At 34.2% G+C, this 24,096-nt stretch overlaps 1 protein-coding gene across 1 annotated transcript in view; it reads right to left on the reverse strand.

Moving 5' to 3' along the window:
* Positions 1 to 236: 236 nt before the first annotated feature.
* Positions 237 to 24,096, reverse strand: part of CCSER1 (coiled-coil serine rich protein 1) — an 877,572-nt gene continuing 853,712 nt past the window's right edge. The window contains exon 10 of the mRNA XM_045997844.1: positions 237 to 354. Within this exon, the coding sequence (XP_045853800.1) occupies positions 319 to 354 (36 nt within the window). The 3' untranslated portion in view covers positions 237 to 318. The remainder of the gene's footprint in view (positions 355 to 24,096) is intronic.

A 24,096-nucleotide genomic window follows, 5' to 3' on the forward strand; every position in this document is an offset into this window, starting at 1 on the left:
TTTTATTTTCTTGTCATAGAAAAAAAAAGTCTTCAAGGATTTGGAACATCCCATGATTTCTCATTACATATTTCAAAGTTAGTTTACTACAATGATGAACCATGAGACCATAAATATCACCAGGACAAGAAAATAGTTTCAAAGAATGCTACAAATTTTACTAGCACAGTGACAAATGCAGTAAAGTTAATTTTTAAAATGACATAACACATGATTTTCAATTTAGGCAATTTTAAAGCTTTAATTCAGGTCAAATACTTGAGCTTACTTTTTCTTAAGACAGAAGAAACCACAGCAGGATACTGAACAATGGTCATGTCATGGTGCTGGGTCAGAGTTAGAGGTGAGAGGACTCTACAGGGAAATAGATAGACAAAGGAGCAATGGCAAAATTTCTGATGACCTGTAACTTAGTGTGAAGTATAAAGCAAATTGAGATGTCACATACATCCCATTTAGCAAATGATTCTCTAAGAAATGCTTACTTAATGTAAAAATTTCATAATCCGTCTAATCTCTAAATGCCCTAAAATGCAGAATGCATTTGGTCTTCCAAGACCAGTTAAGGAGCCTTAAAAAGTAAACCATTAAAAGTCAAAGCACAGACTTGGATTGAAATTGCCCCAGCAAAGGATCCTGTCACAGTTGTCATTCAGATTGTTCCTATCTCTTCCCCTAGCCTTACCATCAATGAAACCTCGCTGGGTTCCTAGAAAGACAAAAGCAGGCAAACAATCAAAACTAAACACACACACACACACACACACACACACACACACACACACACACACAGTAAAATTAAAAACTTGATTAAAAACTGCCAGCAGCAGAAAATATAGTTTGGGGTCCACTGTAGCAACAATATGACAGGCCTGCTGGAGAAAAAGACTGGTCATTTTTAAATAAGAGTACTGGGTGTTTCTATCGTAATAATCAAGTCTGGAAATACCCTGCTGTTTTTGGCACAGTGTCCTAGTTCTGGCAGAGGACAGAAGTTTCCAAGAGACTCAGCTTTGCCACAGAATGACCAGCCAGCCAGTACTGACAGGACATCTGCCTGGCATCAGTCCCAGGGCAGCAGCAATAATGGAAAAGATCTGCACCTTCACAGGAATTCCTAGCTGTCCAGGGTTTCTGAAGCCTCAGCATCTAACATCATTTCAAAGTGTCAGAGCTGAAACCCGAAAATGAATGAATGAAGTGTAAATGAAAAATACCACATGTATTTCTAAGCATATACGAGATTCTCTCAGAAATAAGAAGGTGACTTTAAAAAGCTACGGATTCCTTAAGAGTAACTGAGGAACACACAGAAGAATATTGTTTCTTCAACTATTATTCTTTCTAATTTTTTTAACTTCCAGACTGGACACCATAGAAAACACAAATTATGTGAGACAAACTAGTTCTAAAAAATATTTGTGTCTATTAGATCAAGGCTTTAAGATTTCAAGAATGCATGTGTTCCTGCAAAGGCATTTTATAAAACTGCAAATGTTGCTAGACAGCAACATTTCATCTTAAAATTTGTATATACTCTTTAATATATAAATATATAGAATATTTAATATACTTATATATTAATTTATTTCTTCATAAAATATTACACTAACAAAAACAACAATTGTGCTCTTCTAACATAAGCTTCCTTATGTGACTGTGTGGTGATTTAGATAAAACAGAACTACTAATAAATCCTATTTTCAACTGTCTACAAGTTTGTATTATGTCTCCAACTGTAAATAGAAATAAGAAGTACAACTCTTACTTCTGTTATTTTGGATAACAGAATTGAAATATGTCAGGTATCTCATTTCATTTTTACTCTTGAGGGTTATCACTGGACAATGTTTAAGAATTAAGAAACATCCTTTGTGCAAATTTTGACAGGGTTTAACAAACAAAGGATTTTAGTATTTACAGATTTTACTGAGTCCAACTAATGAATGACAAAACTTCCTTTATCTTCTCACTAGAGTCCTTGTTTACAACTTAAATAAATCTATGATTCTCAGATCGTCTATAGTAAAGAATAATTTTTCATAAAACCTCCATCTGTCACACATCAATGTTTTGGAAAACACAATATAAATCAATTCTAGAAATAAAATTAAAAATAACAAAATGCAGGGGTGCCTGGGTGGCTCAGTGGGTAAAGCCTCTGCCTTCGGCTCAAGGTCATGATCTCGGGGTCCTGGGATTGAGCCCCGTGTCGGGCTCTCTGCTCAGCACGGAGCCTGCTTCCCAACCCCCCTCACCTGCCTCTCTGCCTACTTGTGGACCCTCTCTCTCTCTTTAAAAAAAAATAAAATAACAAAATACAAATGGAAGCCCCTTTTTCTGTTAGATTCAACAGATATGATTACTCCATCAAATATCTGCAAATGTTTCTAAATACCTTACTTTCAATTTCTATACTTACTTTGTACTAGCAATATAGATTTTGTGGATCACACTTTAAGAAGCATTGGATTAAATGACCCAATATATACTGACTTTGAGAGTTCTCACAATTATAAGATATAGAGAAATTTAACCATTTGAAATATCCTTACTTCCATATATTGTATTTCTCTTTGAGTCTGTGTGTGTGCTCACACATATTAACAGAAACCAAATGAATCAGTCATTCATATGAGATCTTTAAAAACCCAGTCAACTTGGAAGTTTGCCTCATGGAGTACTAGTACTGCTCCCACAACTTGAGACATTTCATTATATTGAATTTGTAGGTATAGAAGAGAATTATTATACATCATTTGCTGCTGTGTCTTCTATAATATATAGGATATAACCTGATGATCAGGGGTGCCTGGGTGGCTCAGTGTGTTAAAAAGCCTCTGCCTTCAACTCAGGTCATGATCTCAGGGTCCTGGGATCGAGCCCTGTATCAGGCTCTCTACTCAGCGGGGAGCCTGCTTCCTCCTCTCTCTCTGCCTGCCTCTCTCTGCCTACTTGTGATCTCTGTCTGTCACATAAATAAATAAAATATTTAAAAAAAAATAACCTGATGATCAATATCTAAGTGTCGAGTAACTGAAATAATCCAAATAATATTCATTAAGAAAAGTCATTAAGGAAATTATAAATTTTCTCTATTGAAAAAGATGACACAAAGATTTTTTTTTTATATTTATTTTTATTTGTTTATTTACAGCATAACAGTGTTCATTGTTTTGGCATCACACCCAGTGCTCCATGCAGTACGTGCCCTCCCTATTACCCACCACCTGGTTCCTCAACCTCCCACCCCCCCCACCCCCCTGCCGCCCCTTCATAACCCTCTGGTTGTTTTTCAGAGTCCATAGTCTCTCATGGTTCATCTCCCCTTCCAGTTTCCCTCGACTCCCTCTCCTCTCCATCTCCCCATGTCCTCCATGTTATTTGTTATGCTCCACAAATAAGTGAGACCATATGATACTTGACTCTCTCTGCTTGACTTATTTCGCTCAGCATAATTTCTTCCAGTCCCGTCCATGTTGCTACAAAAGTTGGGTATTCGTCCTTTCTGATGGAGGCATAATACTCCATTGTGTATATGGACCACATCTTCCTTATCCATTCATCCGTTGAAGGGCATCTTGGTTCTTTCCACAGTTTGGCGACTGTAGCCATTGCTGCAATAAACATTGGGGTACAAATGGCCCTTCTTTTCACTACATCTGTATCTTTGGGGTAAATACCCAGCAGTGCAATTGCAGGGTCATAGGGAAGCTCTATTCTTAATTTCTTCAGGAATCTCCACACTGTTCTCCAAAGTGGCTGCACTAACTTGCATTCCCACCAACAGTGTAAGAGGGTTCCCCTTTCTCCACATCCTCTCCAACACACGTTGTTTCCTGTCTTGCTAACTTTGGCCATTCTAACTGGTGTTAGGTGGTATCTCAATGTTGTTTTAATTTGAATCTCCCTGATGGCTAGTGATGATGAACATTTTTTCATGTGTCTGATAGCCATTTGTATGTCTTCATTGGAGAAGTGTCTGTTCATATCTTCTGCCCATTTTTTGATATGATTATCTGTTTTGTGTGTGTTGAGTTTAAGAAGTTCTTTATAGATCCTGGATATCAACCTTTTGTCTGTACTGTCATTTGCAAATATCTTCTCCCATTCCGTGGGTTGCCTCTTTGTTTTGTTGACTGTTTCCTTTGCTGTGCAGAAGTTTTTGATCTTGATGAAGTCCCAAAAGTTCATTTTTGCTTTTGTTTCCTTGGCCTTTGGAGACATATCTTGAAAGAAGTTGCTGTGGCTGATATCGAAGAGGTTACTGCCTATGTTCTCCTCTAGGATTCTGATAGATTCCTGTCTCACGTTGAGGTCTTTTATCCATTTCGAGTTTATCTTTGTGTACGGTGTAAGAGAATGGTCGAGTTTCATTCTTCTACATATCGCTGTCCAGTTTTCCCAGCACCATTTATTGAAGAGACTGTCTTTTTTCATTGAATATTTTTTCCTGTTTTGTCGAAGATTATTTGACCATAGAGTTGAGGGTCCATCTCTGGGCTCTCCACTCTGTTCCACTGGTCTATGTGTCTGTTTTTATGCCAGTACCACGCTGTCTTGGTGATCACAGCTTTGTAGTAAAGCTTGAAATCGGGTAGCGTGATGCCGCCAGTTTTGTTTTTGTTTTTCAACATTTCCTTAGCAATTTGGGGTCTCTTCTGATTCCATACAAATTTTAGGATTATTTGCTCCAGCTCTTTGAAAAATATCGGTGGAATTTTGATCGGAATGGCATTAAAAGTATAGATTGCTCTAGGCAGTATAGACATTTTAACAATGTTTATTCTTCCAATCCAAGAGCATGGAACAGTCTTCCATCTTTTTGTGTCTTCTTCAATTTCTTTCATGAGTGTTCTGTAGTTCCTCGAGTACAGGTCCTTTACTTCTTTGGTTAGGTTTATGCCCAGGTATCTTATGGTTCTTGGTGCTATAGTAAATGGAATCGATTCTCTAATTTCCCTTTCTGTATTTTCATTGTTGGTGTATAAGAAAGCCACTGATTTCTGTACATTGACTTTGTATCCTGCCACGTTACTGAATTGCTGTATGAGTTCTAGTAGACAAAGATGTTTTTGAATAAAAACAGAAGACCCACCTTGTTTTTCACAAAAAAATTTGCACACTAAACAATTAGATTGCAAATATATACCCTGTCATTGCAAATTAGTAAATTATTTTTTATTTAGTTACTGTCTAAAGATCAGTTTGAAATGTTTATGAATTGTATAATCAGTCTAAGACTGGTGATTATATTTTATCTCATTTCTAATATTGTCTATATAAAAATAATATGTAGGAATTTTTTTTTTTGCTTTTAATCATATGTACTATCTCATGGAAAGTAGATTTTCATGCTTTTGCACAGTGTGTGCTGTGATTTCTCTTCTGACTTAGAAGTCACCGAGGAAGAAAGAAACAAAGGAAAAGAAAAAAGAAGAAAGCAAAAATAGAAGTTGCCATAAAATATGACAAGATATTTAAAAGTTGTCTTATAAGTTTAAAAATAAAACTTGCCAATTCTTCCTTGTTCATATATATATTTAGTTTCAAAAGTCAGTTGTTTCTCATTGGCACATTTCCTAATGGAAAGGTGTTCCCTGTAGGAACATTTCTTTAAGACATTAACTTCAAAATATTTGATTTTTTTAAACAAAAAAGGCTGTAGCAAGAAGTCTGGGTTACTTAACTGGTTTAATCTTTCCATATGAAATAATATATAATGGATGACTTTTTAATATTTATTCATTTGAGAGAGAGAGTGTGTGAAAGTGGGGAGAGGGGCAGAGAAAGAGGGAGGAGAAAATCTCAAGCAGACTTCCCATTGAGCCGGGAGCCCACAACAGGGCTCAATCTCATGACCCTGAGATCATAATCTGAGCCAAAATCAAGTTCAAATGCTTAACTCGCTGAGCCACCCAGGCACCACTAGATTACATTTCTATAAGCCTCAAGGTACTTGAGTTTCAGTTTCCAAGTAGAAAAAAGAAGAAAAAAAAAATAATAAGGCAAAACAGAAACAAAATATAAGCACCTTAGGTATTTTTTCCCTAATGACAAATTGGGAAATAGCTATGATCTAAAGTCGAATATATTTGGTTAAACATACAAACTCCAAATTTCCTAGTATTTTCTTGCTCTTGTAAAGTTGCCAAGGTATATACTTACAATGAGTGACACGTTTATTGATGTTACTTAGGAAAAAGTTATCAACGCCTATAAATCCTTCAAGAAATAAGTACTTACAACTTTGCAAGGCTTGTGGGTCTATACCAACATCCATGCTACTGAGGTGATACGACTTCTAGTTTTATATTCAAATTTAAATTTGAATTCCAAGTATAGATATAACTATCTTAAGTAAGCATTTATTTCCAAAGTGATTTTTTTCTGGAAAGTTTTCATCTTGACTTTCTTATTCCTTTTTTTGCCTCAAAGAGACTGTAGGTACATTATATTTTTCATCCTTGATAAATAGTAGTTCTGTGAACTTTTCTTCAGTGAAAACTGATGCACAATTCTACTTCCAAAAGCTATCATCAGTTTGAAATTATATATTCTTTGCTTTTTGAAAATAATTAGGTGAATGTACCATATTTGTTCAAAGTTGTCCATAATTGGAGAGCAAACTTAAAGAAATAGCAGCGTGTAATGACAAAGATTTACTTATTTACTTATGGGCAAAACCATTATGCTCTCTAAAGGAGTCTGCCATGTACTATGCTCTAAGGATCCCATTCATCAATGACTTCTGTGGCATTTCAGGGGGGATTTTCATGTAAATCACTTCTAAAGTCCATGTAATATCCCTCTTCTGAGTGAGTTACATAACATTACTATTCATCATTATTGATTATTCTCTCTGGCTGTAAGCAATAGATGCAAATCTGCTTATGAAAAAGAAGAAAGGCTAGGTGTGTACATGATTACACATGACTAGAGGCACACGTTTGCCTTATTTGTCCTTTAATCATGATGTGGACTTTCAAAAACCAGTACAAAGCTGATAATACTGCTTTTCCATTCTCTTGACATTATCAAATTTTGCAACCACTAAGGTAAACTCCAATGAGGAATTCTCATAAAGTAAGCTAATCTCATAAAGTAAGCTAAATCATTTGTGTTTTTAAACTCAATATGGCATGATTGTGTCTTTTGTAATGTAAAACTAAGTAGTAACAAAAATAAATCTAAACAGTTTTACATAAAATCCATGAATATTGTTTCAAATCTGAAAGTAGCCAATGTAGAGCATTTTAGATAAGAGATTCAGGTCAAACTCTATATTTTATAAATCAATTTATAAATCAATTTATTTATAGAGGCAAAAAGCAAGGACCTTGTCCTAAAAATGGAAATGAATATTAAAATGAAGCATCATAAAATGACATATTTCATAAACTGAAATTTTGATTTGTAAAAATAAAATATCCATCATCATATAATTTTTGACCTTACAGTATTCTAGTAATTTACTAATAGCCATTTACTGAGAGCTTCTGTCAAACATTGTATTACCTAAGGGAGATGAAAGAGTTAGACATGATCTACACAGAACAGCATAAAAGGGAAAAGTCAATTAAACAGTCAAATAAGTCATGGTCACAGTAACATGGGGTGAGCATAATCATGCTCATAAATCAATTTTAACTGAAGGGGTAGTATGTTATATGAACGCACAGTATGACATCCAGCAAAGTCTCAGCAATCAAGATCTCCTGAAGTAACATTGAAATTTACAACTATAGGGTAAGTATCGGCCCATACAAAGATAAAGGATAGAAGATAATTACCAGACAAAGGTAAGGGCAAAATAAGTCAGAGGGCTGAAATACTATGGTATTAAACTTACAGCAACAAACAAAAATGGCAGAGCAACAATTTAGTGTACTATAGAGGTATGGCAAGAAATGATGCCAAAGAAATGGGCATAAGCGAGATTATGAAGGGCTTGTTAACATTATTAAAGAGAAAGATTCTTATCCTAAGAATAATGGAAAGTCATTAAGGATTTTAAACTGGGAAATAATCTGACTAAATGTATGTTTTAGTAAGATGATTCCATTTGTCAAAGAGGCTGGAGAATGGCATCAAGATTGAAGATAAAGAGATAATTTAAGAGAGCAATAGTCCAAATGAGAGATGAAAATGATCTATGTATTTAGATATTAATTCAATAGGATTTGATAATTTATTTCAAACAGGGAATAATGAAAGAGAACAACAGCTTTCTGGCTTCACTGATACATTTATTAAGAAAGGAAATATTAGAGAAAGTACAGTTTTCTTTTGGGCAGGATCAGTATAGTTTAAGATATACCAAACATGAAAAAAAAAACAAATCTGAAGTACATGGTAGAGTGCCAAGTTAAAGAAATAGATGAGAAAATGGTGAGAAATATTCACTTGTAACTAAAACCATAGTTGTCAATGGGATTGCCCAGGGGAAAAACAGAGTTGTATGATAACTCTATATATTTTAGGTATTAGGATTTCCTAAATGATACTAGTTATTTTATCTCCTTCTCATCTAAATCGAAAATCCAATTACCACAATAATGGAAAATGGTTATGAATAATGGTTAAAATGTTCCAATAAAATACTATATAATTCCTCAATTCTTAGTGACCTAGAATCTTAGGAAACCATAGAATAAAATTTCTTTATGGCTACATGAATCTACCTACGATCAAAATAAATATTTAAAAGATAGAGAAGTTAATAAGTTAACGGAATTAATAAGGCAAGGATGTGGCAAAAGGGAAACACTTATGCACTATTCATAGGAATGTAAATTGGTGTAGGTACTATGGAAAACAGTATGGAACTTCTTCAAAGAGTTAAAAATAGAACTATAAGTGATATAGCAGTTCCACTAACTGGATTTTTATCCAACAAAAATGAAAACACTAACTCAAAAACATATATGCGCCCCAATGTTCACTGAAGCATTATTTATAATAGCCAAGATATTAACAAAAGAAATATATCCATCAATGGATGAATGTATTAGAAAACTGATGTACACACACACACACACACACACACACACACACACACACACAGGAATATTACTCAGCCATCAAAAAGAATGAAATCTTGCCATTTGCAACAACATGGATGGAGTTAGGGTGTATTATGCTAAGTGAAATAAATCAGTCTTAAGAAGACAAATACCATATAATTTCACTCATATGTGGAATTTAAGAAACAATACAGGTGAACATAGGGGAAAGAGAAAACAAGAGAAAGGGAGGCAAATCAAGAAATAAACTCTTAATGATAGAGAACAAACAGGATTAATAGAGGGAGGTATGCAAGATGGTGGGTATTAAGGAGGGCACTTGCGATGAGCACTGGGTGTTGTATATAAGTGATGAATTACTAAATTCTACTTCTGAAACTAATATTACACTATATATTAACTAACTAGAATTTAAATAAAAACTTGAAACAAACAAAAGATAGAAGAAACTGAAAGCCATATTAGTGAAAGACTGGAGTCTAATGCAAAATTTCTTTACCAGTGTTTTCTAATCCCTTCACATGTCCTCATTTTATTATCTTTTCCTTCATCTTCCATTGCTATTGTTACAGAACTTGTTAATTTTCCTCAGGCCTCTATTTCTTCCTCATTAGGAGACAGAGGGAAGGAGTTAGATGTCTTTAAGAGCTGAATGTAATTAAGTCTGCTTTCACTAAGAAAATCAGGGCCCTTAGGCATAAGCTCCCTCTCTACTGCCCTTCTACTACTGACCACTCTTTGCTCCAATAATCTTATCATTCTCTTTATTCTTCTTACCCCCACCTGAGGTGCCCTTGGGAGGCAGGTACTTTCAGACTTAGACCAGCTCCTCTGCTCTGAGCTTTATTCCTTCCTGTCTCTTATAGCCTTTCCTTATCACGTCTCCTTGTATCCAAACTCCTCCTCCTTACTCCTTCAGTACCTTAACACAAAAATGCTTGAACTACTCACAGTTTGAAAACGAAACTGACTAATGAACTAACTTAAAGCAAATAACAACAAAAACAGCAACAAAATATCTTTCTAAAACCATATCCTCCCACTGTATGCAAGCAGGGAGTTACATCATTAAGGATACACCATTTCTATCATGAGAACTATTAATACTGGTACGTAATTAGAATAGGCAGAGATTAATTTTATTAATTTTACTACTCCTAGAATGTGCAGTACCTATCATGGTCATAATCATTCCAGAGATGATAGTAAAAATGATAAGGATGATGATGCTATTGATGACGATAAATACTGATGGTTATTTGGGTGGCTCAGTGGGCTAAGCCGCTGCCTTCGGCTCGGGTCATGATCTCAGGGTCCTGGGATCGAGTCCCGCATCGGGCTCTCTGCTCAGCGGGGAGCCTGCTTCCCTCTCTCTCTCTCTCTCTCTGCCTGCTTGTGGTCTCTCTCTGTCAAATAAATAAATAAAATCTTTAAAAAAAAAAAAAAAAAAAAGTATGTCAAAAGTATATAATATATTTAAAATATGCAAGGAATAATTTTCTTCTCGTTAACTCAAGTCAGAAAAAATCATATATAATTGTATTAATTCTGCAACTATATTAAAAATTAATTTCAGGAGACTTTAAAGACATAAAACAGCATGGGGCAACTGGGTGGCTCAGTAGGTTAAGCATCTGCCTTTGGCTCAGATCATGATCTCATAGGTCATGGGAACAAGCCCCATACTGGGTTCCCCATGCAATGGGGAGTCTGCTTGAGATTCTCTCCCCCCCCTTCTTATGCCCCTTCCCCACTTGCATAATGCACTCTCTCAAATACATAAACCTAAAAAAAAGACATAAAACAGTATAAAACTATATGTCATTTCACTGAAATGTTTTAACATTTTTGAAGGAAAATAAAATGTACATGTTTAAAACTAAGAGCTATTTAATATCATCCAACTACAAATGAAAATGAAGACACATTAAAACTATACTTATTGTTAATATATTTTAATAAACTTTGCCTACTACTTAAAGCATACAACTTGTGTAAATTACAAGAATGTAGATGGAAGAATCTTGATCCAAATAAGAAATCTGTTTAACAATAAATGGGAAATGAACATCAGCTGTTTTAAATGAAATCTTCTTAATATATATTATCAAGTACCAAGCCTATACATATTTTTTTCATGTTTACAGAAATGCTATTAAACTTAATCCTTCACATTTTATATTTGACCAGATCTAAGGTTTTTATGGATATAGAATTCAAAATATTTCAATAGTACAAAGGAGAGCAAATATATGAACTGAATAAGAACTTTTTCAGACACTAAAATTGAAGTTTATTCTCTAGTTATTACTGAATAGTCTTTAATACATTTGGTCTAAAACTAAAGGAGTATTATGTTTTTGCATTCAGGAAAGCAATCTTTTACATAGTAAATTAACTACTAATATTTGCATGGACTTTAGAATAGGCGTATATTAATAGAGATTTAAATATTATAGTCTCTCAAACATAAAAATCAATTTGGGTAATATTAAAGCAACTATATTAAAATAACACCTGAGAAACATTAACTCCTACAACTTAGAAGCTTTATTTGTATTAAAGATTAATAAAACTATTAGAAGTTCATACTCCCCCAAGCATCTGGTTTATGGATTCTTTAGACCCTTTGTTAAAATTAATTCTTTCCTCTCTTCTTTAGCCCTTTCTTTTTCCCTTCTCTCCTTCCTTCCATTTATATACTTAGGACTCTCACATTCATTCCACGCAATGAACAAAGACAGCAGCTAATCATGGTAGCAGATTACTTAAATTGGTGAGAAAGAAATATTTGAAAATCAATCCATCCAATTAAAAATCTGAATTGGCACTAATTTTTTTGATATTACCTATTTTTAAAAATATAACAGCAGAGACAGAATGTCGCTGGTATATATCCCAGCTCCTTTGAATGTAACAGTATTTTTCTAAAATTATAAACTTATGAAATAAACTCATAAAATAGGTTTGTAGTGAAGATATAAATTTTATGTAATATTATTATATTCAACTTACCTACAGGTGAGGTGAGTTATTAAATAATTAAATAGATGTATAGGATAGATCATTTAATATAGGATAGAATAAGTACAGATTATTAATATTCCTAAAAACAACAACAACAAATTTATTTTGAGCCAGTGAGCTACTCAGTGTGATTGCATTTATACTACACTTTTTTTTGTAAAAGAAACACAAAGCTTTGGAAAGTAATTGATCCTTACACTATTCACTGAGATAAACTATGGATTCAATTTTCTCTAAACTTGAAATTTTCTCTGTCAAATGCTGTCCCCTTCCAGTGCTACATGGATAGATTTTAATTATCTCTGGTATGGCCATCCAAACTTTGCAGAACGAGAAAAAAACAAAGAAAAAGCAAACAAACGAAAACAAAGTAAGCCATCATAATCAATAATATATCTTTATAGTATTTTATATTTTTAGCCTAAATCAAGCTTATCAAACTTAATTCCTAATCTCTCATCTAGGATTATGTGTGAAGTGGGTACCTACTGGTATTTTTAAATATATGTTTACATATTTTCTGAACTTCTCAAGAAATAAAACCCTGACTTTGTTTAAAAAACAAAACAAAATAAGAATTTGTATATTACAATGAGTGAGTAAACTGCTTCAGGTAAGAGTACTGTAACATCCTCAGTTATTCAGTACTCAGAAGAATTAATTACATAAGAAAATGCTTAAGGTTTATAGAATAAAACTTTTATAGAATATAAGTTTTAAAGAACATAGCAGCTTTTATACCACAAGTAGTGATAGTGAAAGAGCTGGTGTGGAAAAGTGGAGGCAGAAGAAATGACCAGAGGTGGTATTTGGATATAAGCAACAGTAAGTCAGTTATGGGCGGCGGGGGGGGGGGGGGTATATCACTAGTGTTTTTTAATTAAACTTATCAGAATTACTTCTCTAAGGTTTTTTTTAATTATTGTTTTTATATGCCAATGCTTGGCAACTTTTATCTACATAAAAGACAGATATAGATTTCTTTTTTAATTTAAAATCCTTTTTTTTAAGGTTTAATTTATTTATTTGACAGACAGAGATCACAAGTAGGCAGAGAGGAAGGCAGGCAGAGAGAGGAGGAAGCAGGCTCCCCACGGAGCAGAGAGCCCGATGTGGGACTCCATCCCAGCACTCTGGGATCATGACCGGAGTCAAAGGCAGAGGCTTTAACCCACTGAGCCACCCAGGCACCCCAGATATAGATTTTGAGACTTTAGAAATAGGTAAGCAATACTAAATAATGGCAGCAAAATCTATCCGTGTGTCCAGCAGGTATAAGAGGTGAAGAAAGTCTCCAGAAAATTAAAAGCCTGCCAAAGAGTTTGTCTTAAGATCTCATTCTCCTAAGTAACAAATGACACCCTGGTTTATATATTCATGAAAGCTATAACATGATAGACTGTTATGTGCTTGGTTTTTAAACTGGCAGCATAGATTGCAGATTGGGGTCATGACCTCTTACTCACAAAATTGCCAGAAAAGAGTTGGAAAAATAAAGAAGGAAAATAAGGAATGCCACAGGATACATAGGAAGGCTTGGTGAAAGAAAATACTTGGAAATAACAAAGATCAGAGCAGAAATAAATGATATAGAGACAAAAAAAAAAAGAAAATAGAAAAGATCAGTGAAAAAAAGAGATGCTTCTTGATAAAGAAAACCAACAAGTCTTAAGCTATAACGAAGACTCAAATAAATAAAATCATAAATGAAAGAGGAGACATTACAACTGATACCACAAAAATACAAAAGATCGTAAGATTAATATGAATAATTATATACCCACAGATTTAACAATACAGAAATATACAAATACAGAACATAACAAATACAGAAATATACAACCTACCAAGAATTGAATCACTGATGAAACAGAAAATCTGAACAGACCAGTTATTAGTAAGAGGATTGAATCAGTAATCAAAAACCTCCTAACACACCAAAGTCCAGGACCAGAAACCCTCACTGGTGAATTCTACCAAATATTCAAAGAATTAATAACAATCCTTCTCCAACTCCTTCAGAAAATAGAAGAGAAAGTGCTTCAAAACTCATTTTACAAGGCCAGCATTACTCTGATACCAGTATCAGATAAGAATGCAACAAGAAAATAATATTATAGGCCAATACCCCTAGTGAATATAAATGCAAAAATTCTTAATTAATATTAGCAAAACAAATTCACAATACTTTAAAATTATCATTCACTGTGACTTAGGGGGATTTATTCCAGGGATGCAAGGATAATTTGACATCTGCAAAAGAATCAATGTGATATACATCAACAAAATGAAGGATACAAATCATGTGATTATCTCAATAGTTGTAGAAAAAGCATTTGACAAAATTCAATATCCATTTGTGATTAAAAAACAAAATAAAACAAAACTCTCAAAAAGTATTGTGTAGAGGCAATGTACCTCAAACATAATAAAGGCCATATATGACAAGCCATAGCTAACATCATACTCAATGGTGAAAAGCTGAAAACTTTTCCTCTAACATCAGGAACAGCACATGGATTCATACTCTTTCCACTTTTATTCAACATAATATTGTGAGTTCTACACAGAGAAATTAGGCAGGGAAAAAGAAAAGGCATACACATTGAAAAGAAAAAAGTGAAACTCACTATTTGCAGATGACATCACATTATACATAAAAAACCCTAAAGACACCAGCATTTAAAAAAAAAATTAGAACTAGTAAATTCAGTAAAGTTGCAGGATATAAAATGAATATACAAAAATCTGTTACATTTTTATACACTAATAACAAAGTAGCAGAAAGAGAAAACAGTCTCATTTACAATGCATTGTGTGGAATAAAATACTTAGGAATAAATTTAACCAAGAAAGTAAAAGACCTACACATTGAATATTATAAGACATTAATAAAAGAAATTGAACAAGACACAAATAAATGAAAATATATTCTGTGCTCATTAATTGGAAAAATTAATATTGTTAAAATTTTCATACTCCCCCATGTAATTTACAGACTCAATGCAATCCCTATCAAAATACTAATGGCATTTTTGCTGGGGGGAGGTGGGATTGGGAGAGGGGGAGCGGGCCATTTTTCACAGAAATAAAAGAAACACCCTAATATTTTTATTTCTGGCTATGATCAAAAAGACAACAAATAACATAATTCTGAATTTATAATCTAGCAATTCCATTTCTGGGTATTTATTCAAAGGTAGGGGGAAGACTGATTGGAAAAGGTATATATATGCCTATGTTCACTGTAGCATTATTTATAATAGGCAAGACATGGAAACAATCTAAGTGTCCATCAATGGCTGAATGGATAATATTTTTACACACTGGAATATTATTCAGCCACAGAAGGAAATTGTGTAATTTGCAACAACATGGATGGACTTTAAGTACATCATGGTAATGAAATAAGCCATTCATAGGAATGCAAATACTATATGATCCCACTTTATGTGGAATCGAAAAGAGCAAAACCAAAACTAAGATCATAAATATAGAGAACAGACTGATGGTTGCCAAAGAGGGGTGGTGAGAGGGTAGATGAAGTGGGTGAATGAAGTCAAAAGATACCAAACTTCCATTTATAAAATAAATAAGTCATGGGGATATAATGTACAGCATGGTGATACAGTTAATAATTCTGTATTACACATTTGAAAGTTGTTTAAAAAGTAAATTGTAAAAATTCACATCACAAGAAAAATATTGTAATGTACAGTGATGGACATTGACTAAATTTATTGTGGTGATCATTTCACAGAACACCAATATCAAATCATTATGTTGTATAGCTGAAGCTAATTATAATGTTGTATGTCAATTATACTCAATAAAACAAAAAAAAAAAGAAAAGACTTGGATCTAGAAAATCATGTTGGTGACTTTAAGTGGTTCTGGAGTGGAGTGAAAGTCTGTGAATGTCAGATAATGTTTTATATGGATTTTTAAAATTCTACTTAATGTGACTCCATTTCTCCCCAATCTGATGTACTTGTGTGACCTTGAACAATTTATTCTCTTTGAGATAAACTCTTTTTACCTTTCAATAAAGAGACATTCAGTGAACTATGAGCAATTTCTTTAATTTGCAGTATTATCTTCTTTTGAAAAGACCCCAGACTGCAGGAAATCCTAAGGTGTGCCTTGGGTGTGTAACAACCTGAAAGTTAATCCCCATCTCACAGAATTATGAAAAATCAATTTTGATAAGAGTGTGTGTGTGTGTGTGTGTAAAAATGCTTTGTAATATGTAAAAAACAATAAAATGGGAAGTGACCCTAATATGTTGTCACGGAACAGTATTTTTCACTGAAGACAATATAGCCAAAACAATTTCACACAGTAACACTATCAGTATTTTATTTTCTCATCTGACAGAAGGACCTGTCCTTAGCAGTACCAGGGTAATTATTTGGTGGAAGGAAATCCTGTATTAACTCTACTGTCACAAGTTGAGACAGAGTGGCTTTCAGAGCTATTTACTTGAAAGGTGGATAAGGTGGACAAGAAATTATTCCCTAGGGCAATTCCAGAGTTAAAACATATCAAGATATTAGATGTAAAATGTTCAGACTGGATATGCAAAGAGGTACCCAGAACAACACTCTCCCTATTCAGTAAATGCTTCTCTCCTGACATCCTTCTACTTGGTGAAGAACAATATAAATGTACTCCCATTCAGTTCCATCTATGCTAATTCAGGGCAAGAGGCTGAGGTCTTGGAGGCCAAGACCTGAAATGGTATCTCTGTGACCTTGTTTCATCAACCAGAATAAAGCTGTAAGAACTTAGAAATAATACTCATTATGGGATAAATAAATTACTCAGAAATACATGAAATGTTAATATCAAAGACAAAGCCTTTTTATTCATGAGCAAGTGAGGCAGTGGTGAAACATTAAACTGTGAAGAATAGGGAAGCTCTTTTAAGTAGAGGTTTTGAGGGTTTGAAAACTCCCATTTAAGTTATTTTCATTAAGATTAAATTTGTATAATACATGTAAGTAAACCAGGCAGCTCAGTGTTAAACAGAAAATGGCACATTCAGATGCCCTTTTTGTAAGATTCCTAAGTCGAATACAGTACTATTTTTAATTTGCCAAGGCACAGATCTCGAGAAAGTAATTGTACTAACCAAAAGAATTTTGTGCATACATACTTGATTTCATTATTACTTGCTAATTTTTACCTTTTTGCTAAAGGGTTATTTTTAAATGGTAGTATAAAGTCAGAGTTGCTATATCATCACGTTAAGGCTGTGAAATGACTCCTATATTTGCCAATGGCAGAATTGTGTCCATAAAAACATGATAGAAGCTTTATAAAAATCACAGATTAGTGAACATAAGTATTTCTGCAGCTATGTATTTTGATTTTTTTTTAAAAAAGCATATTCAGAAATTAGTATTTCTGAGACCATCAGAAGAGATTCCTGGCGTTTACAGTTAACTTGAGTGTCACATGTACACTCTCCAAACATTCTGACCTTCTGCTTTATGGAAAGAAAGGGGAAAGGATTTTTAGATAGAGTACATCATTCTTTTCACTGGAAATTTTAAGAAACTGAAAAGATGTAACTCTCTGGGGCGCCTGGGTGGCTCAGCGGGTTAAAGTCTCTGCCTTCAGCTCAGGTCATGATCCCGGGGTGCTGGGATCGAGCCCCGCATCGGGCTCTTTGCTTAGCTGGGAGCCTGCTTCCTCCTCTCTCTCTGCCTGCCTCTCTGCCTACTTGTAATCTCTATCTGTCAAATAAATAAATCTTTAAAAAAAAAAAAAAAAAGATGTAACTCTCTTTAAGTTGGGAAGTAAATTTAAACAGAACAAAATTAAAAACAAAAGGATGAGCCACGTATATATTACATGTTTGCATCTTTATCGCTACAAGAAGGAAATAACCAATGACACTCCTGAATTTCTACTAATAAAATATTACTACCATATATTTTAAATGGGATTTCAAAAAACACAATTATCTATATCATTCTGATTATTCTCAAGATGTGATCTATGTTTCACCTGATAGTGGCAAAAAAAACTATTCTCTATTAAATCACACCTACCCTAAGCCATTGTCATTACAGTAACTGTACTATTATAGTATAATATTATATAATATAGTGACTGATACTATTTTTGAGATAATTTTCTGAGGTTAAAAGTACAGTTCTCTAAACATGAAAACTGATCAGAATTCATAAAACTCGGGATCTTAATCTCAGTACTGGCAATTTTCTAAAATTTGCAATGGCTCAAGCTACATTTCTTACTCAATGCAATTCTTAGCAGGATTCATAATCTCTGTTTCCTCTGTATTATCATGGAAATCACAAGCATTGGCTATCAGACAACTCAGCAGTATCAAATGCAAACATTCCACAAGAATTATTTGTTTTAATTAAAATCAAAAGAAAAAAAAAGATAGGTTAAGAATTCTGATTATGGACGCCAACTTTGAGGACAAAAGCACAAGGGCCAGTTCTTACGATTCAGGTTACATTCTTTTTTAGGATTATTTCACTGTGCCAGTGACCACTGCCTACCATTAATGTGGGCATTGCATTTCTCTGAAGCAAATCTCCCTGGAGCTGTGCAGCACACCAGTGCCACCAAATGCAATAACTGTGGGTAACTCTGAAGATAGTACAATAAATTTATCTACTTTCTAAGTGCCTACATAATTGCATCTGGAACCAATATTAAGAGTGATGTGGATGGTATTTGATTTGGAGAGGTATAACTAGCTAAAACCCATGGAAAGAGATTGAAAGTGAAGAAAACAGTGTTCCAGGAAAGCATTATTCCCTTATCTTCCTTTAATCATGGTTTGTACTGCCATGAGAAAGCAAGAAGGAATTGTAACTGATGCTATATAAACATCTCCAAATTTACTAATAATGATGACAGCATCCTTCAAAGAATTGAAAAAATCTGTTCCACAATACCACATGGTAACAATGAGCCAATTAATACTTTGCTGCCTATTTTATATTTAGACAAGAAAATAACTAAAGGAAGTCAAATAGTTCAGGTTGTTGTTCAATTCCACACCATGTCCTCTGTGAGGTCTTGTTCCCTTAACAAAGCTTATGTGCCTGTTGCAGGATTTATGACTCCATGTCATAGTAATTTGAACAGGTGTCTATCTCCATGAACAGAATGCAAATTCTTTTAAGTCACAGATTGGCTGTTATTCATCCCAATATGCCTCTAGCTATACTTTTAAAGAAAATTTAGGAATAAAATAAATATCTGGAGAATTCATAAGACATAAACTATAGCTGAGATTTTAAAGGATTTTTTAAGCTTCTTTTATTTTTCAATTAATACCAATGATAGTTGTCCTAACCATTTTTATCAGTGATAATTTTATTCATGTATGTTTTCAACAAATATGTATTGCTTGTATCTATGAGCCAGTCTCTAGGTTTGAACCCTGAGCTAGAGAGTAGAAGAAAATATATTGAATACCTGCCACTACAGAGCTTAAATCATACATGTAGAACAGATATTAAATACATCAGTAAAATAATAATATTTTAAGTTCTGGGATATTGGTAGTACAGAACATATAGCAGGAAGAACTAGTCTACAGTGGGAAGGAATCACAGAAGTAGTTATTTAAAGGCAGAAATGCAGATAAGAAGTAAGAATTAAAAGAAAAAGAAAGAACAAAAGAAAGAAAGAGGAAAAAAGAAAGAGGAAGATTTGGTATGCAAAACTAAATTATCCTTGGAAGCAAATTTATGACAAGTTGCCTTAAGCTGTCAAAATACAATGTATAAATAATAATATTGTTCATAAAAATTTAGGTTATTTTCAAAGCACTTAAGAATAGATTTTTATGGATTATATACTAATCATTTGTATCTTTATAAATCAGACTAACTGATATAAAACAAAACATAAATCCCCTTAGAAAAGTATACAACAGGGGTACCTGGGTGGCTTATTCAATGAAACAACCAACACTTGATTTTGGCTCAGGTCATACAAGTATATAACAAAAGTATAAATATAGTTTCTCACTTTTTGCTGATGATTTAAAGTAACTATGGGAAATAAATTGGTGTAAAATGCTTTTGCTTAAAAGAGAAAATTTCATGAAAAACAGAGTAACTCTTCATTAAAATATCAATTTATGCTTTTGTTATTCAATATCCAAGATTCTGATTCTGGAATAAGTGACTAATCTGAGTAAGTGAAAATTTTGTTACCAAAAGAATACAATTCTTCTTAATTCATCAGAAATGGCAAACATTAATATGAGATCCAAATGCACTAATCTATATTAAATTGAATTTTTCCTCTATCATGAGAAATAAGGAAAAATAGACTAGGTTTCTCTTCTGAATTAAATTTGAGTATTTTCTTAGACTTGATCCTTTTATAATATTATAAAATGACTTATATATGTAGAATTTTTTTGGTTTAATAATAGAGATCATAATCATACTTCAAGAAGGTCCTTCTATTTTACAAGATTGACAGAATTAGAACAAAGCCAATTGGGTTAAACAGCAAACTAAGTGGTCAATATTTCCCTTACCGTATGTACTACAAGGAATTATATAGGAACCTTCTAAACTTCCTAATCTTTATCAAAGAAAACATTCTAAAACATATTTTTTAGTGTCAGGACTTTAAGAATAAAACAAAAATGAAATCACCTAAGTTAGAATACAACTCTCAACTTAAATGGAATTATTTAAGATTATCCTTAGTTTAGGGGTGCCTGGGTGGCTCAGTGGGTTAAAGCCTCTGCCTTCAGCTCAGGTCATGATCTCAGGGTCCTGGGATCGAGCCTCACATCGGGCTCCCTGCTCAGCAGGGAGCCTTCTTCCTCCTCTCTCTCTGCCTGCCTCTCTGCCTACTTGTGATCTCTGTCTGTCAAATAAATAAATAAGATCTTAAAAAAAATTACTTTCAGAAGTAGTTTCATGAAATAATGCTGATCTTCAAACACTTTAATGTTCAGTCCAAGACAATTAAATCTTATAACATTTATCTCCAATATGCATTAAGAATGATCCCCCCAGGGGTGCCTGGGTGGCTCAGTGGGTTAGGCCTCTGCCTTCAGCTCAGGTTATGATCTTGGGGTCCTGGAATCGAGCTCCACATTGGGCTCTCTGCTCAGTGGGGAGCCTGCTTCCGCCTCTCTCTCTGCCTACTTGCGATCTCTCTCTGTCAAATAAGTAAATAAAATCTTTTTAAAAAAGGAAAAAAAATGGATGCTTTTGTGTGTGTGTGTGTGTGTGTGTTTTGACAGAGAGAGAGACAACACAAGCTGGGGAAGATGGAAAGGGAGAAGCAGGCTTCCTTCTGAGCAGGGAGCCTGCTGCAGGCTCAATCTCAGGACCCTGGGATCATGACCTGAGTGGAAGGACTTATATATGTAGTCATATATGGCTCAATGACTGAGCCACCCAGGTGCTCCCAGAAATTGAGTGTTTAAATAGAAGATGAAAGCACTTTTCATCCTTTTCTTAAATATTTTATTTATTTATTTGAAAAAGAGAGAGTGGGAGAAAGCAGGGGCGAGGGAAGGGGCAGAGGAAGGAGAAACAGACTGCCCACTGAGCAGAAAGCTAGATGTAGGGCTGGGGCTAGATCCCAGGATTCCAGTACCATGACCTGAGCCTAAGGCAGATGCTTAACCGACTAAACCACCCAGGTGCCCCAGCACATTTTTGTCCTTAATAAAAAAATATTTAATTGGGAAAATTATGGTGAGGGTATTATTTTCACCTGAACACTAAGAACACATGAGCAGAAATGCCTTTTCAGAGTTAAACTTTAATATTATACCGTCAGCTTTCATCAGGCATCATTGTAAGAAATACTCAAAATGAAAAATCACCTCTGCGTTTATTATAAAACTATAACTTTTTTTTTTTTCCAGTGTACCCTTCATAAAATTTCCAAGGGAGAAATTTCCTTAAGCAGTTTAGCAAGAGGGAAATCTTTGTTTCTCTTCAGGAACACAAATGCTTACCTCATTTGGGTAAGAATTACATAAGTTATATATACATTCTTCACATACATTCACTAGTGTTTGAGTGTGCTTGTGTGTATGTGAGGTGAATTTCAGAAAGCTAAAAGTCACAAAAGATAAATAACTCAAATTAACCAACCTCATGGTCTTTCCAAAAGCTTTGCTTTCTATTTCCATTTCATTCACTTTATTGCATATGTTTTCTTTATTGCAAACCATTGGTATGTACTTGGAAAGGATTGAATACATAGTTATACTGTCACAGAAAAAGAAATATCAGGCCTATGATGTTCTTTTATCACATACTGCTATTTTTCAGAGGCTCTTACACCATAATTCACTTGTTTTCTAAAGTTAACTATAATTATTTGATTGGGAAGGAAAAATCTAAAGAAAATATGTACATAGCCCATATTTTTTAGAAACCTGATCAATTCCGCAGTAAATCAAAGTGTTGTTTTTTATTTAATAAGAGAAATTATGGGGTGCCTGGGTGGTTCAGTGGGTTAAAGCCTCTGCCTTTGGCTCAGGTCATGATCTTAGGGTCTTGGGATGGAGCCCCGCATTGGGCTCTCTGCTCAGCAGGGAGCCTGTTTCCCCCTCTTTCTCAGCCTGCCTCTCTGCCTACTGGTGATCTCTATCTGTCAAATAAATAAATAAAATCTTAAAAAAAAGAGAGAGAGAGAGAAATTACATGGTGCCTCTAATATGTGACAAAATTGCAGAAAAATCTAGCAGTATAGTGCATGTAACAATGCGCAAGCGTAAAGTGATTAATATGTGGGATCTTATTTATTTGAATGCAGCTATTTATGAATATGATTAGTCAATTATTCTATAATTCCTTTAATAGTTTTCCTAACTGGAATTTAAAAATAAAATAAAGTAAAATAAATAAGAAGTTTTCCTGAAAAATATAAAGGCTTTAAGAATTGGCAAGAATAATTTAGTAAGTCATAAGCTTTATGGCTCTTCAAAATAAATAACTTTTGCTTTGTGAGAGTCCATATGAAGAGGTAAGAAGACAAGCTACAAACTGGAATAAAAAATTTGCAAACCACATAGCTGCCTAAACACTACTACCTAGAATATATAAAGAATACTCAAAACTGAACCATATAAAACCCAAACAATCCAGTCGACACAGGCAAAGGAGTGAACAGACATTTTGCAAGATATGCCAAAGGCAAAGAAACACATGATAAGTTCAACAGTAATCATCAGGGAAATGTAAATTAAAACCACAAAGAGATATCACTCTTGGTGTAAGCAGTGAGTTAGGCTTTAAAAAGATGCTTGGAGACAAACAAAGTGGGGAGTCAAAACCCACCATCAGGAAAGTTAGCAATCTGTCCTGGCAGCATTCCACAAAGGAGGCCTCAAGAAACCAGTTCAAACCAGAAAGTCCCAAGACAAAGAAGGTTGGAGACCTCAACCAAGTTAAGGAAGAAAAAGCATGAAACCCTGCTCCCAAAGAAATCCCCTTCCCAAATAATAAACATCCTATCCTTTATTTAACAACTACCAATAAAAGACAGACCCATACTCTGGACACAGCTTTTCCTTGAGTTCTGCTGCTCTCACGTTTTGAGAGAATACTCTCTCTAATAAACTCTTAACTTGCACCACTAAACCACTGTCTGCTCTATCCTTGAATTCTTTACTTGGGATGAGACTTAGGTCCTCTGGCTACCTCCCTGGAGCCTAGCTGGGCTGGGCAGAAGGCTTCGGGCTAGGTCTCCCCAGTCCACCTGCAAACATCACCACACACATATCAGTTCTCATGAAAATGAACATGTACTTACCATGTATGGTGGGTGGAATAATGCCAACTTGTTCTCCCCCCAGTAAGAGTTATCTGTATCCCAAACCTCAGAACCTGTGAATATGTTATTTTACTTGGCAAAAAGCACTTTGACGATGGGAATAAATTAAGGATTTTAAGATGGGAAGAGTCAACTGGATTATTCAGGTGACTCCAATGAGTTCAAAAGGTCCTCATAAGGAAAAAAAGAAAAAAGAAAAAAAAATAGCATGACAATCAGACTCTTT

This window comes from Meles meles, chromosome 2 (genome assembly GCF_922984935.1).
Source record: "Meles meles chromosome 2, mMelMel3.1 paternal haplotype, whole genome shotgun sequence".
Taxonomy (NCBI): domain Eukaryota; kingdom Metazoa; phylum Chordata; class Mammalia; order Carnivora; family Mustelidae; genus Meles; species Meles meles.